The sequence below is a fragment of the Stomoxys calcitrans genome, chromosome 4, assembly GCF_963082655.1.
Source record: "Stomoxys calcitrans chromosome 4, idStoCalc2.1, whole genome shotgun sequence".
Taxonomy (NCBI): domain Eukaryota; kingdom Metazoa; phylum Arthropoda; class Insecta; order Diptera; family Muscidae; genus Stomoxys; species Stomoxys calcitrans.
In genome coordinates, this window is record NC_081555.1 from 48173021 (window position 1) to 48199811 (window position 26791).

The 26791-nt window shown below is 38.9% G+C and overlaps 1 protein-coding gene across 3 annotated transcripts in view; it reads left to right on the forward strand.

Moving 5' to 3' along the window:
* The window catches only part of LOC106085282 (gastrula zinc finger protein XlCGF53.1), a 56543-nt gene extending 30462 nt beyond the window's left edge, over positions 1 to 26081 (forward strand). Inside the window, exons 1-3 of one of the 3 annotated variants that reach the window (XM_013249453.2) lie at positions 14519 to 15176; positions 24607 to 24738; positions 24836 to 26081. In XM_013249453.2, the coding sequence (XP_013104907.2) occupies positions 24616 to 24738; positions 24836 to 26038 (1326 nt within the window). In that variant the 5' untranslated portion in view covers positions 14519 to 15176; positions 24607 to 24615 and the 3' untranslated portion in view covers positions 26039 to 26081. Of the gene's footprint in view, positions 1 to 14518; positions 15177 to 21311; positions 21613 to 24606; positions 24739 to 24835 lie in introns of those variants that run through there. The other 2 variants (XM_013249452.2, XM_059366971.1) reach the window with 2 other exon arrangements.
* Positions 26082 to 26791: the final 710 nt, after the last annotated feature.

The following is a 26791-nucleotide window of genomic DNA, read 5'->3' on the forward strand; positions in this document are numbered from 1 at the left end:
GAGCTCAAGTTACAATTATAAAGGTATTTAGTGGATATTTGAGAGGAGAGGGAGAACTATATTTGGAACTGCGAGAGTTGATTTTTTTTTGTTGGCTTTCGACCGATGAGTTTGACTTTTTCTTCCGAATATGTTAGTTGATGCTGTTATAATTATTTTGATATTTATGGACGAATTTGAATTTGCGCGTGTGTGGTCGACTGGTAAATAGGCCTGAACTTTATGAATTATTGTTCGATATTATAGACTAGATTTATTTATTATTATTTCATTAGAAGAAAAAGAAGATAAAAACGGGAAATATGGCAGTTAGGCATAGTGGAGAAAATTTACCTACAGTAAGTGAGACATTAGGAGTATGTTCAGTGTGTTGTAATTCATTGGAGAATTCCACTAATGTTGTTCGCACAGGGTGTTCGCATTATTTTCATAGAAATTGTATTGTAGAGTGGATTCGGAAATCACCGACCTGTCCTCAGTGTCGTCAGAATTGTACACGGAATGGTTTGATAGAGATGACGGATGAATCTTACATGGATTTGCCTGGTGCCAGGGCGTCTCAAGGTGCGATACCACGGGTGATTCAGTCTAAAAGAGCTACACGTTCATCGAAAAGGAATCAAAATCCCCTGGATTGGACTTTGAATGTTCCCAATTTGGATCAAACGGTTGATGCGTCGATGAATATGGGTGAAAATGGGGGTTCGAATCCAAGCAATTTCGTCACAACGGACATCGACCTGAACTCGAGAATAGTAATATTGGAGAACAGATTGAACTCGGAATTTTCTAGCATACAGGAGACTATCAGGGGTCTCGCCCAGCAAATAAGCCAATTATCAGTGCAAAGACAAATTAGACAGGAGCCTGATTGGCCTAGAGAAGACTTTACGCCGTTACGCACTTCAGGGGTTTCGCAGTCTTTCGGGAATCGAAGCATGAACGAGCGACGAACTGAGCCTGATGCAGGGGTACTGCATCGTACCCGAAGTTTTCATCCGGATTATGCGGCTCCAAATAATTTTCAACGACCTTCAGTGTCTTCGTCTTTGGGGAATAGTAGTGGGAGGATTGCCCAATTGATACAATCCTGGAATATTTCGTTCAGTGGCAATTCAAGTAAAATGCCAGTTGATAAGTTTATCTATATGATTAATTCGCTCACTAGCGATAGTCTAGGTGGAGATTTTGATGTTTTGTGTGAACATTTACATATCCTTTTTATTGGTAGAGGATTAGATTGGTATTGGCGATATAGACGTTCGGTGGAAAGGGTTGAGTGGTCTTCTTTGTGCGAAGCTTTGAGATCCCACTTTCAGGACCATCTTTCGGATGGAGATATAAAGGAACTTATTCGAGAAAGGAAACAAGGAGATAATGAGAAATTCGACGAATTTTATAGCGCTGTCCAATATCTCTGTGATAGATTGAGATACCCTATATCGGATCATGAGTTATTAGATATTTTACGTCGGAATCTGTGCCCGAAGATTAGAAAGGAACTATTTTATCAGGAATTGACTTCGGTGGCACAACTTCGTCACTTAATACTTCGCAGGGAAGCATTATTAGATGACAAGGAGAAATCTCGTTTTCGATCGGATAAAAGATTTGTCAATGAAGTTAGTTCAGATGAGGTAGGTGAGCATAACATAGAGGAGGCAGAGATTGCCGAATTGGAAAAAGGTTTTATATGCTGGAACTGTCGAAAGGTGGGCCATCGCTATATAGATTGCATGGAGGAACGAAACATTTTCTGTTATGGTTGCGGGGCCGAGGGAGTTTGTCGACCTAAATGTTCGACATGCCAGAATCGGGGAAACTTGAAAGCGGGGGTACAGAGCGTCAATCGGTTGTGCCCCGGACAGAACTAGACTTACCCTTAACTACTACTACAACAACATCTACCCAGACATTGACTATATTGCGAAACTTAAACTATGATGTACGACCACCGGATTCGAATGTTAGGCCAGATCGTGTTAGACCCTACCATCAGCGTCTAAAGAACTATCAGGAGAAAAGGGCTAAGATATTTTGCGAATCGATTCACACAATTTTGAGAAATTCGAGTAGGAAGATTGCGAGATCGGCTGAAAGAATTAAGACCTATTGGAGTAGAGTGAGGAAGATTAGGAAAAGATTGCGGAAATCCGTTTTTGCGTTGGAAGAATTGAAGTCCGATTGCCGTCCATTTATTAAGATTCGATTATTAGGAGAGGACGTGTTTGCCTTATTGGATTCGGGGGCATCGATAACTTGCATAGGAAGCCAGGCTGCTAAGAATTTTATTGAAAGTGGTGAAAAATACCATCCCTTGAACGAATGTGTTAAGACTGCCGGAGGAGGCGAACATCGAATAGTTGGTTATATCGAGGAGGAAATAGAATTTCGTGGAATAGCTAGAAAGATGACAATTTATATAATACCGGACTTATGTCAGAATTGCTATCTTGGGGCTGATTTCTTTTCCGAGTTTGGATTATTGGAGAAGATTCTAGAATCGTTTTGTGTGGAATCTGACCCGGTGCAAGGGTGTCCAGAGATGCATAAGTTAAGTTCAGAGGAACAGAATAGACTTCGGAGTATAATTTCCTTGTTCCCATCATACGAAGAGGAAGGTCTAGGTCGCACCAAATTACTGACGCATAATATTGAATTATACCCCGATACTAGACCTATAAAACAGCGTTATTTTTCGGTATCGCCAGCCGTGGAAAGGAAATTGCATTCCGAGATTGATAGGATGCTGGAACTTCGGGTTATAGAACTAGCACCGCCGAACTGCTCGTGGAGTAGCCCAGTTGCCATGGTAGAGCGTGAGGGTAAAGTGAGACTGTGTCTGGATTCTCGGAAGCTTAATGGCGTAACGGTAAAGGATGCTTATCCTCTCCCTAAGATCGACGGGATTCTTAGTCGATTGCCGAAAGCCAGATACATCTCATCTTTAGACCTCAAACACGCGTTTTGGCAGATTGAGTTGGAGGAGAGCTGTCGAAATTATACTGCCTTTACTGTGCCAAATCGTCCGCTTTACAGATATGTTGTCATGCCATTCGGATTGACAAATGCTCCCATGACCTTATGTCGTCTGATGGATCTTGTGATCCCACCACAGTTGAGAGAGATGGTTTTCGTATATTTAGACGACCTGCTGCTGATTTCTGAGACATTTGAGGACCATCTGCAGTTGTTAGCACGGGTAGCTCAATTACTTCGGGGATCGGGATTAACGGTTAATATATCCAAGTGCAAGTTTTTCATGCGTGAGGTGAAATACTTGGGTTACATAATTGGCGAGGGAGTGATGAAACCAGACCCTTCGAAGGTATCTGCCATTTTGGATATGCATCCCCCAAGGACGGTACGGGAACTTCGAAGATTTTTAGGCATTGTGGGCTGGTATCGTCGCTTCGTCGACAATTATGCATCCCTTACCGCTCCGCTGACCGATTTGACTTCAAAACGCCGACAATTTATTTGGAATGAAGAGGCCCAGACTTCTTTCGACGACATTAAGAAAGTTCTTACGACCGCGCCTTTGCTAGTGACACCTGATTTTACTCGTCCATTTGTTGTGCAGTGCGATGCATCTACCTCTGGGGTAGGAGGAGTCCTTTCGCAGGAAGATGAAGAGGGGATTGAGAGGCCGATAGCCTATTTTTCGCATAAATTAAATAGGGCGCAAAGGAATTATTCGATAACAGAATTAGAATGTTTGGCTGCGGTTCTTTGTATACAGAAGTTTCGAGGATATATAGAGGGTCATCCGTTTAAGGTGGTTACGGATCATGCGTCGTTACGTTGGTTGATGCGACAGACAGATTTAAATGGTAGATTGGCTCGCTGGTCTCTCAAACTTCAAAGTTTCGAGTTTTCCATTGAACATAGGCGTGGTAGCTTAAATGTCGTTCCGGACGCGTTATCGAGACTCGAGCAAATCGACGCGATGGAATTTGAGCCAGCGCCCATAATTGATTTGAAATCACAATATTTTAATTCTCCGGAGTACGAGAAGCTTCGTAGAAATATTGAAGAAAATGCCGATATGTTTCCAGATATCCGTATTGTTGATAACCTTGTTTATAGAAGAGTTGCTTTTGCAAATGGTGATCCCCTAGCAGAGTCTTTGAGTTGGAAGCTTTGGGTTCCTTCTGAGTTAACTGCAGAGGTGATCGGAAATGCTCACTGTCCACCCTTAGCTAGTCATTGTGGAATGTCCAAGACGATTGAGAAGATCCGTAGGAATTTGTATTGGCCCCGAATGTCATCCCAGATAAAGGATTTTATAGCCAATTGTGAAGTGTGTAAGGAGACAAAGTCTCCTAATATTATATTAAGACCTCCTATGGGTGCCCAGTCAAAGTCGTCTCGTCCGTTCCAGAAATTATACATGGATCTACTAGGACCCTATCCGCGCTCCACCAGGGGTAATATAGGTCTTTTTATAGTTGTTGATAATTTGTCAAAATTTCCTCTATTGAAACCTTTAAGGAAAAGCTCAGCTTCGAATATTGTTGACTATCTAGAGAATAATGTTTTTACCGTCTTCGGAGTTCCCGAAACAATAGTCACGGATAATGGGCCACAATTTAGATCAGTGGTATTTAGGAACCTTTTGTCTAGATATGGGATCACACATATTTTCACAGCCGTTTACTCTCCCCAAGCAAATGCTTCAGAGAGAGTAAATAGGTCTGTAATCGCAGCTATTCGCTCATACTTGGACAAGGATCAAAAGAATTGGGATCGGAATATAGGAATGATTTCCGCCGCTTTACGTTGTGCAATTCATGGTTCCATAGGCTTTTCTCCGTATTATGTATTATTCGGTCAACAGATGCTTCTACATGGAGGGGACTACGAACTTTGCCGACGGATAGGTCAAATAGAAGAAGGTGAGGAGATAGATCGCTCGGATGGAATGCAAATCGTTCGCCAGACTGTACAGAAAAACCTCCGTGAGGCCTATGAGTCATGTCGTACAAGGTACAATCTGCGCGCTAGACCTCTAGATCTTAAACCAGGCGATGTCGTTTTCCGTAGGAATTTTGTTTTGAGCAATAAGGCAAGTGGATTTAACGCCAAGCTCGCCCCAAAGTTTGTTAAGTCTACTGTGGTAAAGGGCATCGGGAATTGTTACTATGAGCTCAAGGATTCCGAAACTGGGAACACGGCCGTCTTCCATGGGAAGGACATACAACGCTACAGGAGTCAGGCATAGACTGCGGTTTCACACCTTGGCCTTCAGCTAATTTTGAAGATTTTACAATCATCAAAATTATCTGTGTTGTAACGGCTAGAATAAGATTTTAAATTCATCTGAGGGAAAAGTGTGGCATGCGATGATTTTTATCATATGTTTGTTTGGCTTTTTTTTTATCTGTGATTGCTTTGATCAGTCGTAGTTACATTCTCTCCTTTGTATCATGCGAATCGATAAACGTACGGTGTATGTAGGAGGAGCGAACCATACTCAGTTGTTGTTGGATCTCATATTTTTGTCTTTTCTTTGGGGGGTTTTAGTGATTGCAAATGATCACCCACCTTCATTCCTCGTGGTATTTTGACGAAACAGCATCATCAAATTGTGTTCATCATCTGTTTGATTTAACAAGACAGTACAGTTTATTGCTCCATTGAAGCACACCCGAAACGTGGATTAATTTTTCATTTTTTTTGCTATTAAGCTGTCGATTAAGTTCCTCAAGGAGTGGAATCTCGGTGATTTGGAACCACGTGCCTTTGGACACACGCGGATTCCGAGAGACCTTTTCCCTTTTAAGAGTCTTGGCCTTTTATCATCAAGAGGGACAACTAAATGTTCGTTATCAACTGCCCTTCGAACATATTTTTGGACACGCTAGATATCAACACACCTTACCGTTTTTTTTGGTGTCTCTGGGCGAATTGTTAAGGCTTCGCATAATCATCAGTGGATGAGTACAATTATTGGTCAAATTCCCTGGCCTCCGTTTTTTAGATGCCATAGACTTGGTATTTATACCATTAAGACCAGACCAGATCAGAAATATCACCTCCTACTCGTATAAGGAAAAGCAAAAAGTGGCTCGACGTACACTACTGTGTCATTATTTAAAAATTCTAATAATCAAGGTAAAAATATGTTAATCAGGGCATTCTGTTAAGATTTCAATAGCTGCACATCTAACTTGGAACCGTCTTCCCGAAACCTGGCCAGCCGAAGGAAAGCACGTGAGTAAAAATTATAAGTTATTTGATAAAATCATTATGTATACACAAAAAAAATGTATATAAATTTAAATCCTGATAGACTCCCTTGATTTACATATTTATAAAATAACCAACAAAAAAAAAAAAAAAAAAAAAACAAAAAAAAAAAAAAGAAAAAAGTATATCATCATTCGCCTAATATCTTAACGTAAATTCAATTTAATTATTTGAAGCCTAGTGTACTTCCTCAATTTTTGCTTTTGCTTCCCACGAGTACTGGAAAAAAAAACGATAAAAAAAAAAAAAAAGAAAACCCGACCAGGAATTCTGGAGTACACATGAATGTATAATACTCCACCCCCCCTCCCGACAATTGTAATTATTTCTGTTATAAGCTAATAGTTCATCATACTCTCTCATTACACCCACTAGTTTTTTTTTGCAACTTAAAGACATCAATGAATTGTATTTGAGTTTTTTTTGTTTTGTTTTACGCTCTTTCATTGAGAGATCTGTCGTTACGTTCATTCATTTCTAATGTATGTTTTTGTTTTTGTTTAATAAAATCTAAGATATGTTTCGGATAATTATGGATAACTAAGTTTTTTTTCTGGCCGGACCGTCGATCGCAGTGACGTAGTGGGGTTCTCACTTAGAGTATGTAATAGGAGCAAGAGAACCAAAGGTAGGGTGGGCATTATTAATACAGGGTGCTGACATCTAACTCTGTATCCAAATTCGTTCATAATTTAGTTTCTGATTTATGGGGTCTGTAGTTTCAATAGTTTTGATAAATTAATTTATTTTGAGATTCAATTTGATTTGTTAGAGGCACGTATATTTTTTTTGTTAACGGCTCCATATTAGGTTATGCCAAAAACTCACCCCGGTTGCCGACGAGCTAGACCTTTGCGAGTACGTGCCGACGGCATATATCTGATAGGGGAATGGAGATCGGCCGTTACATTTTTAGGTATTTATTGTATTGGTTTGCCCAAAAAGTAATTGCGGATTTTTCATATAGTCGGCGTTGACAAATTTTTTCACAGCTTGTGACTCTGTAATTGCATTCTTTCCTCTGTCAGTTATCAGATGTTACTTTTAGCTTTATATATATATTTGATTAAAGTTAGTTCTAAGTTTTATTAAAATGCATTTACCTTCTTTTAAAAAATCCGCAATTACTTTTTGGGCAACCCAATACTATATTGTCTATATTGATGAGGAATGCGTGCGAGTTTTTCATATACTGCAACTGGCCATGTATTTAAAAAAGGTAGTAATTTTCTACTTTTGTAAAAGTATTTTTTAAGGATGCTCAAGCTAAAACAACGTAATGTTCGGCCGGACCGAATCTTGGGTACCCACCTTAATGGATTCAACTAAAAATTTTTTCTTATTAATTCAGATTGTATTTGAACTATTTTATAACAATCGAATCGGGAATAAATTGGGGCTCCTATGGTCACAAGAATTCATAAAGAGGTATCGGTACAGAAGTTTTTGGGCTAAATTTCAGGGAAACCTGATAAAAGTTAAGTCCTCTTGGAGTTCGAGTAGTCAAAACTAAGGACCAGGTAAGATGGGGGCTATATCAGTTTATAGACCGATTCGGATCATAATCAACACAAAACAGAAGCCCTTGGGTCAAATTTCATCTAATCGGATGAAAATTGAGGCCTCTGGGGGCTGAAGAAATAAAAACTGGGGGGCTATATCAGCTTATAGACCGATTCGGATCGTAATCAACACGGTTTTTTGAAGCTAGAGCAGTACGTCTTATGCCAAATTTCAGTCAAAATGTCAAATATTGTAGGATGAAAAATTAAGACTCTAGGGGCTGAAAGAGTCAAAACTGGGGATCGGTTTATATGGGGACTTTATCCAAATCTGAACCGATATGACCCATTTGCAATTCCCAACAATCTACATCGATAGGAAGTCTCTTTGCAAAATTTCAAGCTGATATCTCTATTCGTTCGACCGCTATCGTGATTTTCACCAACGAACGGAGGGGCTGACGGACATGGCTAGATGGACTTAAAATTTCTAGACAGTCAAGTATATATATACTTTATGTGGTCTCAGATCAATATTTTGAAGGGTTACAAACGGAATAAGTAGATTAATATATCCCCCATCATCTGGTGGTGGGTATAAAAATGAATGTTTCTCATTAAAATCAAACCATCGATTGTATTATCCAATAATTTATTGTCCAATAAGAAAGTGCAATGGACCGGGAATAGCGTCAGAACAACACCAAACGCTTTCGAATTAAACTATAGCTGCCATGACACGAAACACGAATTTTGGCTGTGAATTTGTGGTTAGTCGGAGATTAAAGCACCTTGTTTCAAGCATTTATCCGGTGAATGAGAAGCTAGCTTCAATCCACATAAAGGCCAAATTTTTCATCATCAGCCTTGTTTATGCCCCGAGGGAAGACAAGGACGAGCAGACCAAGACTCTTTTCTACGAGCGCATATCTGAGCAAAATTTCAACTGGCTTGCTTTATGCGTTCGACCGCTATCGTGATTTCTACAGACAGATGGACGGACCGTGGGACTTGGCTAGTTCGACTCGGAATGTCGAGACAATCATGTATATATATACTTTATAGGATTGACGATCTCTATTTCGAGGTGTCACGAACAGAATGACTAAACTGTATGGTGGTGGGTTTTAAAATTCACAAGTCACATAGTTTTCACTTGTATCCGAAAGAACGAAAAGCACAATCTGACACTGCACGGAGCTGGACATTGAAAAGCTGCAAACACAACAACTAGGTGAGAGCTCTCCATAACCTCACTTATAACGACGCAATGGCAATCCATTGCCCACTCCATGGAAAATGCCGCGAAATCCGGGCTTGGGTACCAGAAGCCTTCCCCACGAAACGACAAAGAGTTTCGAAATCCTACTGAAGCCAAGAATCTGTAACAACGCAACACTTTTGCCAGACGAAGGAGAGGTATCGGGAGAAAAGGAAAGAGGAGAAACATCAATTCCGCTAGGAGAAGGAGGAAGTAGAGAGACGTGGATCTGAACGAATCGATATGTTCAGGAGCCAGAATGAAGTACGAAAATTCTACCAAAGAACTAAACATCAAACCGATGGCTTTGGTGCAGGCACATCCTCCTGCAGAGACAAAGAAGGAAATCTGGTAACTGAAATGGATTTAGCTTGAAATAAAGAAAGAAAAAATTTCCCAGCTACTAGTATCCGACGATGGCTGTGAAGAGGACCGCAGAACCAATATCTGATAATGGTATAGAATGTTTACCTCCTAATCAGAATGAGCTTCAAGTAATTCGCTGGAGGACACCAAGGTAGCAGGAGCCGATGGGTTGCCCGCTGAACTATTTTGAACCGAAGGCGACACTTTTGCGACAAGCCAGTTTTTTACCAAAACCACCATAGGATGAGGGTATACTATTGTAATTTCGTCATTCACTTTGCAACTGCTCTATATATTCGTCTAAGACCCCATAAAGTGTTTATAATACTTTTTAGTGCAGGTCGGTTGGTATTGTAAAAGGGGCATATCGGTCCATGTTTTGATATAGCTGCCTTATAAACCGATCTTGACTTCTTGAGCCACTAAAGGGCGCAATTCTTATCCGATTTGCCTACAGTTTTGCGTGAGGTGTTTTGTTGGAAACCACTGTGCTAAGTATGGTTGAAATCGGTCGATAACCTGATATAGCTGTCATATAAACCGATCTGCGGTCTTGACTTTTTCAGCCTCTAGAAGGCGCTAACCTTATCCGATTTGGATGAAATTTTGCATAAAGTGTTTTGTTATGACTTCCAATAACTGTGCCAAATATGATTGAAATCGGTGTATATCCTGATATAGCTGCCAAATAAACAAATCTGGGATCTCGATTTCTTGAGCCTCTAGGGGGCGCAATTATTATCCAATTTGGCTGAAATTTTACACGTGGTGTTTTGGTATCACTTTCAATAACTGCGCTAAGTATGCTTTAAATCGGCCCATGTTTTGATATAGCTGCCATATAAACCGATCTAGGATCTAGACTTCTTGAGCCTCTAGAGGGCGCAATTATTATCCGATTTGAATGAAATTTTGTGCAACGGCTTCTCCCACGACCTTCAACATACGTGTCAAATATGGTCCGACTCGGTCTATAGCCTGATACAGCTCCACTATAACCCGATCTCCCTATTTTACTTGTTGGGCCCCTAAGGGACGCAATTTTAATTCGAATTGGCTGAAATTTTACACAATGACTTATACGATGGCCTCCAACACTCAGTTCGATTATGGTCCGAATCGGACCATAACTTGATATAGCTCCAATAGCATAACAATTATTTATTTTATCCTTTGTTGGCCTAAAAAGAGATACGAGTAAAAGAACTCGACAAATGTGATCCATGGTGGAGGGTATATAAGATTCGGCCCGGCCGATCTTAGCTTGCTTTTACTTGTTTTGTGTTTATATTTCACTCTTAGAAATTCTCGTAAATGTATAAAATTTATTTTATCCATCATTTATTTAGCTTTTAAAATATGTATGTATGTACTCCATATTTTTCACTTCCATGCAACCTTTTCTTTCCAGAGCTCACTCGCGTATGAAATAGCCTATGGCAAAAGTCACGCTTCACTGCATGGCACTTTGACGCATTTGGTGGACGGATTTGGAGAAAAACAGCAATATGAGGACTTTACAACAACTTCATGTTGTTTGGCATAGGCGAGACGATGAGAACCGTACCTACTATGGAGACTATTCAGGATAACCAGTCCATACGCATGCGGTTCAAGTATGAGGCGACTACTGCTAAGGGCTTGAAGACGATAGGAGAGTGGATAAAATATAGTTGCAAGTCATACTATAGCGGGATGTTCGAAGCGACGATAGGAAACCTGAACGGATGGGAAAAGGTTTCAGATTGGACAGCTGAGACGATTATTGAGGTTGAATTGAATGCTACACGAATGGATCAAAGCTCGAGGACAAATTGTTCATGGGGGACTTTATCTAGCACCCAGTGCCTAAATTCTGCCTGCCTTGATTTCCGGACTGGTAAGCGAAAATTTTAACGCGAGGACATCGAGCTTGAATATGTTGAAGGCTAGAAAGTCCGCCATTAGGGCTATATCAATCAGGGCGGAAAAATCACGGAAGGTTATGGAGTGAAAGAAGGAAATTAACGCCACAGCTTATAGTTCGAGCGGTATACATTTCATCCGATATATTGAATATATGGTATTGTGTACCCATCTTAGTGCCGTTATCTGTTAGATACGGAAGACGGGCAATGATGTAGGAATGCTCCAAAGTCGCATCATCTTCCCCGTATGGCCTACACATGCTATCACTTGCCGCAACGATTTTACATAAGTGAGCTCGTAATCCTATATGTCGTGTTATGATACCGAGAGCTATACTGACCTCCTTCTTACTTTTTTTCAGTAATAGCCTCGTCTTCTCACGATATGGAGCTCCCCACAGGATTTTCGCCGTCCTACCGACCATTTCGCTGTTCCACAGGTTTGCATGCACATTCGTCGCTCACGCCCTTAACTCGGACTGCGTCGAGCCGAAAGGCTTCGGGTTAACCGAGTTTATAGACAGCAGTTCTCTGGCCTTCACTGCCAAATCGTCTGCTTTCTCTTTCCCAGTCACTCCGCTATGGCCCGACACCCAAACGATGCGGATCGTGCCATCCTCAGAGAAGGCTTTAATCTCCTTTTTCCAAGACTGTTCGTGATCTTACTGTCCTGGTTGTTATATGGGCAGGCCTGCTTTCTGTCCGTAAAGATCTTCATACTCGACATGATCGCCGGGATCTGAGCTGCAGGTCCGTATTATGGTCAGGATGTCTAAAACAGATCTCAGTACCTGGGTTCTCAATATAGACCCCAGGCCCACCCTGTCCTCCGGCTTTGATATATCCGTGTAACATGATTTTCCAGATGGCAATACTAGGGTTCCGTCAGTTCAAGACTGTGCCGCTGGCAGCAGTGCCTTGCACTCGATCTTAAGTATCGTCTCAAGTAACCGATCAGAAAACCTCTTATATTCCTTCCAGGTTTCCTACATGTTCTTTGAACCGATGTATAATCCTAACGGTGCACTTTTTCTCCATCGCAGTCCACCAAACTACTGAGGCGTAAGTAGGTATTGGTCTAATCACCCTCCTGTAGAGCCAGTTGATTATCCTCGGATGTGGCCCCATTTCGAGCCTACGGCCGTCTTAATTACTTTGACATTCTAAGTTGATCTAGGCAAGTCCGTTCTTCTGTTTGTGGAAATCACGATCGCGGTCAAACGCGAAACTATCCGCTCGAAATTTTGCTCAGATGCATTTTACGGGATAGCTGTGAGCACTACACAGGCTGGAACATTGAGTTCCAATTTGTGTTGCTACCCATAGCTGTCGGGAGAAGCTTACTGCGAGCTACCGGACACGTCCACAGATTGTGGATAGTGAAATGCTCCATAAGGAGTAACTGCAACGGCAGTCGCGAACAGTCAGCGGTATCGAGTGGAGAGTTTCAGTGAGAGGCCGGGCGGCACCGGCACTTACACAAATACTGAGTACATATGATGCTCGATATAACAAAGCGAGTTATTGGCACCTTTAAATAAACAATGGCCACCTTGTTCCCGCGGCGATCGGTCCTTTGGACCAGAACGGGCTTGCTCGCCTACAGAAGCTTGACGAGGATCCCCACCTCCACATGAAAATGTGGCTACAACAGCAACCAATGTAGGTCGTTGGAAATGGACCATATCGGTTCAGATTTGGGTATAGCACCCATAGAAAGTGGTCCTTCGACTTGACTTCTAGAGTTATTAGTATTCGATTGGACTGAAATTTAGTACGTAGTGGGCTGAAATTTAGTACGCGATGTTCTGTTAAGACTTTCAAAGATCTTATCAAGTATGGTGCAAATTGGTGTATGTTTTGACATAGCTTCCATATAAGGCGGTCTCCCAATTTGACATCTTGAGCTCATAGAAGCTGCAATTTTTATAAGAGTGAGATGCAATTTAGCACGTAGAGTTTTTCAATGAACTACAGCATACATTGTAGGTGTGCTCCAAATTGGTGTATATTCTGAAATATAATAGCTCCAAATTTAAACCAATCTCCCGATTAGACATCTTGAGCTCCTAGTAGCCGCAATTTTTATACGATTGGGCAGCTATATAACCTGGTATAGCTGCCATATAAACCGATCTTGGATCTTGATTTCTTGAGCCTCTGGATGTCGCAATTCTCATCCGATTTGGCTGGAATTTTGCATGAGGTGTTTTGCTATGACGTCCAATAACTGTGCTAAGTATCGGTACATAACCTGATATAGCTGTCATATAAACCGATCTGGGATCTTGACTTCTTGAGCCTCCAGAGGGCGCATCTGATTGGGCAGAAATTTTGTATAACGGCTTCTCCCATGACCTTCAATAAACATGTCCAACATTGTCTGAATTGATCTATAGCTTGATACAGCTCCCACATAAATCGATCTCCCGATTACGCTTCTTGAGTGCCTACAAGGCGCAATTCTTATCCGAGTGGGCTGAAATATTACGCGAAAAATTCTACTACAGTCTTTAATATTCAATTCATTAATGATCCGAATCGGACTAGCACTTAATAAATAGCATAAGAATTCTTATCCATTATTCTTTGTTTGTCTAAAAGGAGACACCGCGCAAAGAACTCGACAAATGCGATCCATGGTGGAGGGTATATAAGATTCAACCGGGCTGAACTTAGCACGCTCTTACTTGATTCAATGTAATTCTATTCACAATTATATCTTTTTTATAAAAACTGGCTACACGCCTAAAAAATCTAAAGTTTGTATAACAAAAATTTTTAAATGAATTGTGAAAAGTGTTTGGATGCTCTCGCTGGAATTTGAACCAAAGAGTTCTTCGTTCTACATTGCCATGCAGCAACACAGTCATCCCGTTGCGTTTATTGGCACTTAGGTATTCCTTACGAAAAACTTCTTTTAATTAACTTAAAATGCTCATATCGCTAAAACCGTGGATCTTCTTATGGAAATAAACTTCACAACACAACATTTCGTGAATTAAAATTATTAAACGAATAATTACGACAACACATAAGTCCGAGATGGGTGGGCAGATAACTGCACTGCAACGTCTTCTTTTACTTTAAGGCTGGTATTATGTTCGTTTTTTCACCGTTGAAAACACATCTTTTTGACGATTACTTCTTTGAAATGCTCCAAAAATTCAATGTTAACATAATAAATTTATTAAAATTTTTTCGTATATAATTAATGAGTGAATGTCCTATTGGATGAAATGATGAAAGCGACCATAGTACCAACCTTTTAACGCAAAGTTCTGTATGACTGCTTAGTTGTTTCCACGCTTTATAATAAAACACACACATTTCTTATTTATCTACCTGCACACCTCCATGTAGTCAAATTGTCTTTGGTGGCATTTGGAAAACAAAACTACAAGCGAGTAAGTAAACTGCCAATGGCATGTTGAAAATTATCTGAGATGTCTACCCTGAAATCTGGCAATGAACGCAACAACTTCATGTGTTCGTAAATACATTTCAATACACAAGTGTTCTGATTGCCGCATGGCCGTTTGTATGAAAGTATGCCTCCGTTTACTCTCTGAAATTTCTATTTCTCTGTTCTTCATTAAGCACAAGCAGTCTATTTGTTGCTCTTTTTCATTTGCAAAAGCATTTCTGGCAATGTCAAATAGTGTGTATTGTGTAGTGCTGGCGGAGTGAAGGTTTTCTGTTTTTTTCGAGAGATCAAACCTGCTTGTTGTATACACATTTAATCTTTCCTCGTTGTGCAGATTGTCTAGTTCTTATTTTTTTTTTCGTTAAAAAATTGCGATTCTATTAATATAAGCATTTTTGATTGTGAGTAAACCCAATAAAAACAATCGCTAAAACGTTCCAGCATTTTTTACTCGAGTACATGTAAGTATAAAGTGTATTGTGTATATGTATAGCTTGTTCAAATTTAGCGATAAATTTAGCGATGGGGAAGGGTAAGTCAACAGTGAAAGGCAACTGTAACGTGTTGGGTCGCTGTACATAAACAGTGTTGACGTCGCAGATGTATTTTGTTTATTCCAAGTTTTCATGTCTGGTGTGTATGGTGCGTTTAAAACACGCATAGACACATTTTTGGCTATGTGTGCTTGAGTACACTAATTTTTTGTGCACTAGAAAAAACAAAACGGTTCAGAAATGTTTTCTCGAAATTTGATTTTAATACGAATTAAACTATTTTTTTCTTTTATTTTATAAGCAAACAAAAAAAAAATAAAATAAAAACTTTAAAAGTTTTGAGCAAGGGTAACAGCTAGAAAAATTATTTTTTTTTTAAATTTTTGTTTATTTCTCTTTCGACACGAGCTCAATGATAGAAGATTTTCTTTGCACACCAAACACTATGGGACGCGTTTCGTCTTTGGTTAGAAGACTTTTCAACCATATTAGGGCCGTGCGTTGGTATGTTGAATCGGATTAATAGCGAAAACGCATCTATGATACAATTACTACTTTAAACACGCTCGACAACCCTATTTATTAGCAGTACTTTTTCCCAATGCATGTGTTTTTGTGTAATGACAAACTTTTTTCTGCAACAATTAGACTACTTCCGTGATAAACATGATTCTGTGCATCTGTTAGATGTTGTATTGATGGCCTTGAAGGCTAGACAACGATAACAGCTCTCGCTGTTGCTCCGTGTGCGCAGGTTCGAATGCCGGCTTGGCTCTGCCCAATTTTTTCATTTTCAAGTTTTTTTGCCGGTTAGGGCGAAGATCATTAAATTTTATTTGTTTCTCTTTCGAGACGAACATATTGATTATTATAATCCTAGACATTTTTGAGGAGGACATTAGCCATAAACTACTATGTATGTGTAGATAATCCGTATCACTAGTACAGGGTGAGACACATAATTCCACCTTGCATCACTAAAATAAGAGATATTTCTTAATATAGTCGAATTCACTTAATTGAAAACAGCAAAAGACAGGAAATTTCTTTCAATTAACCGATGTTTTCAAATATTCGAAGTCCGGATAATTGAAATACGTTGAAATTAAACGACGTTTGTAAAATTAAGAATGTTTTCCATTAGCCAAAGCTAATTTAGTTAACGATTTTAATTAAAAAACAAGTAAAAGCGTGCTAAGTTCGGCCGGGCCGAATCTTATATACCCTCCATCATGGATCGCATTTGTCGAGTTCTTTTCCCGGCATCTCTTCTTAGGCAAAAAAGGATATAAGAAAAGAGTTGCTCTGCTATTAAAACGATATCAAACGATATCCGGTTTGGACCACAATTAAATTATATGTTGGAGACCTGTGTAAAATTTCAGCCAATTCGTATAAGAATTGCGCCCATTGGGGCTCACGAAGTAAAATAGAGAGAACGATTTATATGGGATCTGTATCGGGCTATAGACCGATTCAGACCATAATAAACACGTTTGTTGATGGTCATGAGAGGATCTATCGTACAAAATTTCAGGCATATCGGGTAATAATTGCGACCTCTAGGGGTCAAGAAGTCAAGTTCCCAGATCGGTTTATATGGCAGCTATATCAGGTTATGAACCGATTTGAACCTTATTTGATACCGTTGTTGAAAGAAAAATAAAATACGTCATGCAAAATTTCAGCCAAATCGGATGGGAATTGCGCCCTCTAGAAGCTCAAGAAATCAAATCCCCGGATCTGTTTATATGACAGCTATATCAGGTTATGGACCGATTTGAACCATACTTGGCACAGTTGTTGGATATCATAACGAAATACTTCGTGCAAAAATTCATTCAAAACGGATAAGAATTGCGGCCTCTAGAGGCTCAAGAAGTCAAGACCCAAGATCGGTTTATATGGCAGCTATATCAGGTTATGGACCGATTTGAACCATACTTAGCACAGTTGTTGGATATAATAACAAAACACGTCGTGCAAAATTTCATCTCAATCGGATAAGAATTGCGCACTCTAGAGGCTCAAGAAGTCAAGACCCAAGATTGGTTTATATGGCAGCTATATCAGGTTATGGACTGATTTGAACCATACTTGGCAGAGTTGTTGGATATCATAACAAAACACGTCGTGCAAAATTTCATTCTGATCGGATAAGAATTGCGCACGCTAGAGGCTCAAGAGGTCAAGACCCAAGATCGGTTTATATGGCAGCTATATCAGGTTATGAACCGATTTGAACTATACTTGGCACAGTTGTTGGATATAATAACAAAACGCGTCGTGCAAAATTTCATCACAATCGGATAAGAATTGCGCACTCTAGAGGCTCAAGAAGTCAAGACCCAAGATTGGTTTATATGGCAGCTATATCAGGTTATGGACTGATTTGAACCATACTTGGCAGAGTTGTTGGATATCATAGCAAAACACGTCGTGCAAAATTTCATTCCAATCGGATAAGAATTGCGCACTCTAGAGGCTCAAGAAGTCAAGACCCAAGATCGGTTTAAATGGCAGCTATATCAAAACATGGACCGATATGGCCCATTTACAATACCAACCGATCTACACTAATAAGAAGTATTTGTGCAAAATTTCAAGCGGCTAGCTTTACTCCTTCGGAAGTTAGCGTGCTTTCGACAGACAGACGGACGGACGGACATGGCTAGATCGACATAAAATGTCACGACGATCAAGAATATATACACTTTATGGGGTCTCAGACGAATATTTCGAGTAGTTACAAACAGAATGACGAAATTAGTATACCCCCCATCTTATGGTGGAGGGTATAATTATGAAAAACACTAGATGTGAAGTTAGTAAAATCATAACATCGACCAAATATAAAAATTTCATGATAAACTTTTCAATTAAACGGAGTTGATATCTTTGAAATGTGATTTTTCAGTACAATTTTTATTGCAATGAATCGGTTTTTCAATCAAAGGATTTTCAATTAAGCCGATTGAAATGTGAGAAAAAATCCTTAAAATCAATTAGTCCTAGTAATTTTTTCCAAATAATAAATGGAGTTCAATTAAGCGGATTCGGCTGTACACTGATAGAAAAATTACGGTACTTTGCCAATACCGCCTGGTATTATTTTATTCGCGTCATTGACAAAGATTTTTAATACCATTTGGTATCAATACAATACCAGACAGACGACGCTTTTAAGAATTGTCGGCGTCACATTTGTATTCTTGTCATCACGCCATAAGTGTTGTTGAGCTTTGTACTTAAAATATTAACGCAATTATAAAAAATTTGTTAAACAAATAAATAAAATGTTTTAATACAATTTGAGTGCGAAAAGACCTATTCAATGCTCGAAATCGGTGAAAATGGAGATAGGACAAATTCTAAGGACATTCTACATCAAAAACTTGATAGTCTCTTATGTGAAAAACGTTCCTGTGTTGGTGCATTCATATGAAAACCACTTCTGGGAATCAATGCATATGAAATCAATTGCTGAAGACAAAGAATTGAGGTTGGTCGTGATGTTACATAAATTTTTGTAATTATTAACATAAATAATCGCAATAAATTTAGATTAAAATTATTTTCAATGATTTTTTTTTGGTTCATTGGGGGTGGAATAATAAATAACGGTTTGGTATTAAAACCAATAACGGTCTGGCACCAGAACTGATAACGGTCTGGCACCAAAATCAACAGATTGACATTAAAATCAATACCAGTTCGGTAATAAGGCTAGTACCAAACCGCACTAATCATTTTATGTTTCGTACATACTATCCGGTATTGTTTTTGTACCATACGGTGTTGCTTTATTTTCAATTCCGTATGGTACTGAAATAGGCACTTTTGGTATCAACTTTTCTCTTGGTGTAGTATCTAATGAAAATAACTTTACATGAATACAAGATAAAATATGCACTTGCCAGGATCAACGCTACCGTTGTTTACTTAGTTTACTTGAGTATCAAATTTAACATTTTTTTTCGACGATGTTATTAGTGTGCCACTTTTTTTTGTGCTACTAAATTCCATACTTTTTGAGGTTTTGGGCCACTTTTCCACGCCTCTGTGGCACTTTTCAAAATTATTCTATTATTGCTTATTTTCACTTTCACTGTTACATAGTTCGAATCTTAAATTTTAAAATTTTAATTAAAAATAGCATTTTTCGAAACTGCATAAAATTTTCTCATTCAAATTCTTCTTCTTTATTTAAATCCATCTTCAGTTTAAGTCTTTAGCCCCTATAGGGCAAATTCTTATAAAATTTGGCTGAAATTGTCCATATGGTGTACCATATGGCCTTCAATAATCATGCCATCGTCTCCAGAGTGAGAGAAATCGTCCAAAAATTTTAATATTGGGTTGCCCAAAAAAGTAATTGCGGATTTTTTACAAGAAAGTAAATGCATTTTTAATAAAACTTAGAATGAACTTTAATCAAATATACTTTTTTTAACACTTTTTTTCTAAAGCAAGCTAAAAGTAACAGCTGATAACTGACAGAAGAAAGAATGCAATTACAGAGTCACAAGCAGTAATCCGCAATTACTTTTTGGGCAACCCAATACATAGTACAATAGAAGGCACATCCGAATTGTCTTAACCAAATGTTTGCTTCGTGTTCCTAAATGAAATGTTAGTGGGAAAATGTTACAAATTTGGATCAGTAGAAGCCATACATCTATCCAGTAAAAATTTGACCATAAACATTCCATTAAGGAATTGAGTGCTGTCCGATTCAAGTTAAGCTCAATGTTAAGGGGCCTCCTTTTTATAGCCGAGTCCGAACGGCGTGCGGCAGTGCGACACGTCTTTGTGGAGAAGTATTTACATGGCTGCCATACCAGATGATACAGTACCACACAAATGTCGCCAGCATAAGGAGGGGATAACTAACCACCGCTGAAAAAAAAAACTTTATGACGTTCTCGCCAGGATTCGAACCCAGGCATTCATAGTCACAGGCGGACTTTCTAACCTCTGCTCTACGATGGCTTCTATCCAGTACGTAATTAAAATTTTCCAATCCGACGGTTCTGAATTGTCCAAACAACGCACTTGACGCTTACGCGAGTTGACCGAACGGGAGAAGCGAACTATTTTTGCTTTCGTATAATAAAATCACAGAAATAAGGCATCCAAAACTAGCGAACAAAATTAAAGTATTTTTTGGCAAAAACCTGCATAAGTATAACACAAGAAAAGTATTAAAAAAAGCATAGCTGTCATAGACGTGTAGAAGCCGCTTGTATCAAACATAAGCCGAAAAACGAATGGACTTTGCTTCTATGACATTTCAAGTCTATTTAGCCCTGTCCTTTCGTCTGTTGATAGCACGCTAACCTTTGAACGAGTAGAGCTAGCCGCTCGAAAAACACAATGTAAAAACACAAACACTTTTCATTGAAGTAAGTCGGTTGAGATTGTTAATAGGCCATCTTTTGTATAACAAATGTCAACAAGTTAGAATTTTCCCGTCGAAATATGTACCCAACCTTGTTCCTATGAGGACCTGATTGTTTGCAGGGCCACTATAGGCCCATTCCATTAGTTATCGATTGTGCTAATACGAAAATTCTTTAAATAACTTAAAATGCTTCTATCTTCTTAATTACAAACCTTCTAACAAAAATTACTCTTCCTTTCCGCAACACAAAATTTGATAAAATTGCTTTTGCACTTCTTTTTATTTTGGTCACAACATTTTGTAATTATTTAATACTTTTTCATATATTTAATACTTTCTATTAAACAAATAAATACACCATCACAATCGTACGTACTGGGTGTGCTGATCTCTGCATAGACACGACTTCTACTAATTTAAACACTCAGTTTCATATGCCTGTTTTATTGTCAAGCAAATAAAAAAAAACATTTCATCCAAGTACATACATACATATGTACCATAACATATCTCATTGCAGTTGATTTGCCTTTGGTTGCTTAACAGCTGCTATGTTATCTGCCGCTGGCATGTTAAAAATTATCTGAGCTGTCTAATATGGCATATACTTGCGTTCAAGTGTTTATACATTTTAATGCAGAAGATTACGCGTCAATGTATATGGCTTTCTGTATGTCCCAATTTGTTCTCTGATTTTTTGTTCGTTTCCTCTCTTACCACAAGCTGTCCGTCCATTCTGTTCTCTTTGCCAATGGTGATTCGGCAGTGCCGAACAGTGTGTATTGTGTAGCACTGATGGAATGAAGGTTTTTTTTGTCTTATTTCTTGAGATCAAACCGGCTTCTAGTCTACAAATTTAATCTTTTATATCATTGTGCACAAACTATGGACGTAGTTTATGAGTTTCTTTGCCCTTAAAAGTGCTTAGTCTAATAATATATCATTTTCTGTTTGCAAACATACGAGCGGTAAAACCCACCCAAGCATACTTGAATACATGTAAGTATAAAAATGTGTTGCGTGCATGTATGTATAACTGTTTTTGCTATTTTGTAGTCTGGTGTGTTGTCTTGTTAAATTTTTTCTACACTACATTTTGTTTCGTCGCACACAATGGGGCTTGTGTTTTAATAAGTAACTATACACACGTCTGTCTGAAGGCATAAACTGTTGTTGTATGGCGAGAAAATACAGATTGACAGATGTTTGGTTTCTTATCAGGCTTCCATGTGCAACGTGTAGAGATGCACAAACGAATATTTTAAACGTATAGACGACTAGTTGTGTCAGCAAGAACTCTTCGTTATACTTGTTGGCATTCCTAGAGAAGAGATTAATTTTACAAATGGCTGCTGAAATGAGGGACATATTGTATTGTGTTTTTTCGTTATAGCCGGTTTGACGATTTTATGGTTTGATGATGGGTGGCAACCCTACTTCAGTTGCGTTGCCAACGGCCAAATTTAATGCAGAAATTTTAATTTTTGTATTGAATTACGTACTTTTTTACAAATTCAAAAATACTGAGATTGAGTGAAATTGACAAAAATTATAATAACTTTACTTTGTGGTTTTGTCTCCACGTAAATTGCAATCCATAATCGACCCATTATTTCAAAATAATACTCAAAACTTGTTTGTTTAGATATGTTGCTTAAACTATGCAAATTGCAAATTTTGCCCAAGGATACCACCACTGGATAGAGAGCAAGCAAATAAGGGGTAAAAATCATTGAAAAATTTTTTGGTGTTCACGCCCGGAGTGGAACCCAGGCGTTCGGCGTCAGAGGCGGACATGCTACCCTTTGCGCCAAGGTGGTTCCCAAATACTAATAAAAGTCATAGCACAACTCAAATGCAAAATAACAAACCTTGGGCTAGGAATTGTTTAGTTTTGTTATCACGAAAAAAAATATATTAATAAATTTTTGTTTGTTTCTCTTTCGAGAGGAGCTCAATGATCAAAGATAAAAATGGAAAAGGAAAGCCAAAGATAGCAACACACACAACCACTATGGGACGCGTTTCGTCTTTGGTTCGAAGACTTTTCAACCATATTAGGTGTGATGGCTTCAAGGGCCGTGCGTTGGTGTGCTGTATTTGAATCGGATTAATAGCGAAAACGCATCTATGATACAATTACCACATTAACCACGCTCGACAACCCTGTCTATTAGCTTTACTTTTCATAGTGCATGTATTTTTGTGTAATGACAAACATTCTTTCTGTGACAAATTACACTTCTTCCGTTCTACACATGATTTTGGCTCTCACTGTTTCTCCGTGTGCCCCGGTTTGAATCCCGACCTGACTCTGCCGCATTTTTCATTTTTTAAGTTTTTTGCCCTGCCAGGATTCGAACCTAGGCACCCGGAGCAACAGTGAGAGCCATTGCCGTTGTCTTAGCGTTCGAAGCCATCAATACAACTTCCAACAGATGCACAATATAATCTCGATCAATATAATCTTTCACACACTTGTAATGCGAAACGAAGTGAGAATGAGTCAAATATATGTCTCGTTTCTATCATATACTAACAAAAAATAGCGTGGCTAGGAAAAAAAAATTTCAAGAACAAGTAAAAGCGTGCTAAGTTCGGCCGGGCCGAATCTTATATACCCTCCACCATGGATCGCATTTGTCCCTTCTTTGGCAAAAAAGGATATAAGAAAAGATTTGATCTGCTGTTAGAGCGATATCAAGATATGGTCTGGTTTGGACCACAATTAAATTATATGTTGGAGACCCGTGTAAAATGTCAGCCAATTCGAATAAGAATTGCGCCCTTTGGGGGCTCAAGAAGTAAAATAGAGAGATCGATTTATATGGGAGCTGTATCGGGCTATAGACCGATTATAAACACGTGTGTTGATGGTCATGGGAGGATCCGTCGTACAAAATTTCAGGCAAATCGGATAATAATTGCGACCTCTAGAGGCTCAAGAAGTCAAGATCCCAGATCGGTTTATATGGCAGCTATATCAGGTTATGATCCGATTTTAACCTTATTTGACACAGTTGTTGAAAGTAAGAATAAAATAAGTCATGCAAAATTTCAGCCAAATCGGATAGGAATTGCGCCCTCTAGAAGCTCAAGAAGTCAAGTCCCCAGATCTGTTTATATGACAGCTATATCAGACCATGAACCGATTTGAACCATACAGTTGTTGGATATAATAACAAAATACTTCGTGCTAAATTTCATACCAATCGGATAAGAATTGGCACTCTAGAGGCTCAAGAAGTCAAGACCCAAGATCGGTTTATATAACAGCTATATCAGTTCGTTTACCGATTTGAACCATACTTGGCACAGTTTTTGGATATCATAACAAAACACGTCGTGCAAAATTTCATTCCAATCGGATAAGAATTGCTCCTCTAGGTGCTCAAGAAGTCAAGACCCAAGATCGGTTTATATGGCAGCTATATCAAAATATTGACCGATTTGGCCCATTTACAACATACACTAATAAAAATTATTTGTGCAAAATTCCTAGCTCTACTCCTTCGAAAGTTTGCGTGCTTCCGACAAATAGACGGACGGGCACGGCTAGATCGACTTAAAATGTCATGACGATCAAGAATATATATACTGTATGGGGTCTTACGCACATATTTCGAGGTGTTATAAACAGAATGACGAAATTAGTATGCCCCCGTCCTATGGTGGAGGGTATAAAAAAAAATTCTATGCAAAGTTTCAGCCCAATATCTATATTTTTAAAGACTGTAGCGTGATTTTAACAGACAGACTGACGGACATGGCTAGATTGTCTTAGATTTTTACGCTGATCAAGAATATATATATTTTATAGGATCGGAAATGGATATTTCGATGTGTTGAAAACGGTATGAGAAAATTAATATACCCCCATCCTTCGGTTCTGGGTATAAAAATGAGAACCCCTATAAACACAAACTTAAACCTTGCATAATAATAGATACAGATTTAAGCAATTAATACATTTTCGTATATTCATCGTTTTAGGGTTTAATTATGTCAGGGACCAATGTCTGTCGCCTGTGCAGAAGTAGCTGTAACGACAGTATACGTTTGCGCGATGCAAACGGTCGATGCAATGAAGTATACAATATCGCCAAAAAATATTTCAAACCTAAGGTAAAACCAACCAACCAAAAACTTCTTATCAACCAACTTCCATATTAAGAATGAATTCAATAGATTGAGAAATACATTGGCCCTTTGTCAATTCCAGTATCTAGACGTGGACCGTGGATGTTCAACACCAAATGCGGTTCTATGCATGGAATGTTGGCGCCATATAACCGGATTCAACAGTTTCCATCAGACAATACAGCTCTTACTGGATAATCTTCACAATGATGAAGAGCAGAACGTAGAAGAAGAATCAACATCGCAAGAGTTCCTTAATGCAAAGATAGAAGAATCTTCCGAGGTGATTACTATAACAGATGACTTTGATGAAAATGATGCAGCTACCACATCTACAACAAATCCCATGGCGGGTTTCAGTGCAGGACAATTGGTCGTTACTGACTGTGCCGTACAATTTTCAACTGACGTCGGAGATTATCTGGAAAATACTTCAGGCTCTAATGACATTAAATCTACTGAAGATATAGCTCCACAAATCGAAGAGCCATATGATATCGATGATGATTTCGAAGCGGAAGGTGGAGATGTTTTTATTGTTGATGAGTTTGACAATTGGGATCCGGAGGCAGTTGATTCCGTATCCAGTACGGATAACCAGTTAGTGGAATTAACAAATAGGCCTGGCTCGCCTGAAAACTCATCGTCCCATAGTGGGACAAAGGAGAGGAAGACTACCTCAGAAATCGATGCAACAATTGCCAAATGGAGGCCACAATTGGAGTGCCATGTTTGCTCTGGCAAATTTCCAACATTTTCCGACGTTAAAAAGCACTTTGGTCAGCAACACCCCGGCAAGGAATTTTATATTGCATGTTGCGGACGCAAAATCAAATACCGCTTCCGTGTGGAGGAACATGCCGCCTTTCACATTAATCCCCAGGCATTCCAATGCCAATTATGTGGAAGATGTTTCTCCGCAAAATGCAGTTTAGATGGCCACCATCACTTTCAACATTCCCTCAAAAATAAGAATTCCGAAGATACCTTTCTTGATAAATGTCATTTTTGCCCAAAAACGTTTACTTATCGTACAGGGGTGTACCAGCATATGAGAGCATACCATGCCGAAGAGCTGGCCAAGCGAAGAGAAGCTGCCATAAACTCCAGGTTCGAGAAGCAAAATCATTTTGAACTTCCGCCCAACAAGAAGAAACACGGTAAAATGATTTTTGACATATGTAAAATTTGCTCAAAATCGTTTACCTATCGTACAGGATTGTACACCCATATGAAGTCTCACCATCCCGAAGAATTCGCCAAACGAAATAAAAGAAAACGTTAAATCAAATCAAACCATGAATTAGTAACTGTTCTAAGAATAGTCCTTAGTGTATTCAAACAAATGATCTGAAATAGAATAGAATCTCATATAACACAGTTATAATTAATGTTGATTGGACGACTTTAGCGTATTATCTAAAGTAAGTATTAAAATATTTTAATTTGGCCCTCATAGATTCAAAAACACTCAAGTATTTGGACTGTTGTAGTTCTTACCGTTTTCTAGCTATGTTGGCCCCGGAATTGAAATCAACTTCGGGCCATGGTTCTATACCGTTTGCAGTTGACAGATACTCTTATCATCAGCCAAATGAACCTCATGCTAGGGCTGGAGATATCAGCCGAGCTATAAACAAGTAATAAGGCGTTAAGTTCGGCCGGGCCGAACTTTGAATACCCACCACATCGAGTATATATGTAAACCACCTTTCGTCATAATCTGGTGAAAAATGCATAATTTATGCCCCCATAGCAGCTTATCGAAATATGGTCAGATTCGTCATGGACCTTAAGTGGTATAATAAGTACAATTCATTGTTCAATTTTGTAGAACAAAATATTGGTCTCTTTGGTAGCTATATCGTAACATATACCGATCTGAACAATATAGGACGCGGATGTCGAAAAAGTGACTTATGTTAGAGTCACTGTGTCAAATTTAGGCGAAATCGGATTTTAAATGCGCTTTTTTTGGGCCCAAGACCTTAAATCGAGAGATCGATCTATATGGCAGCTATATCCAAATCTGAAGCGA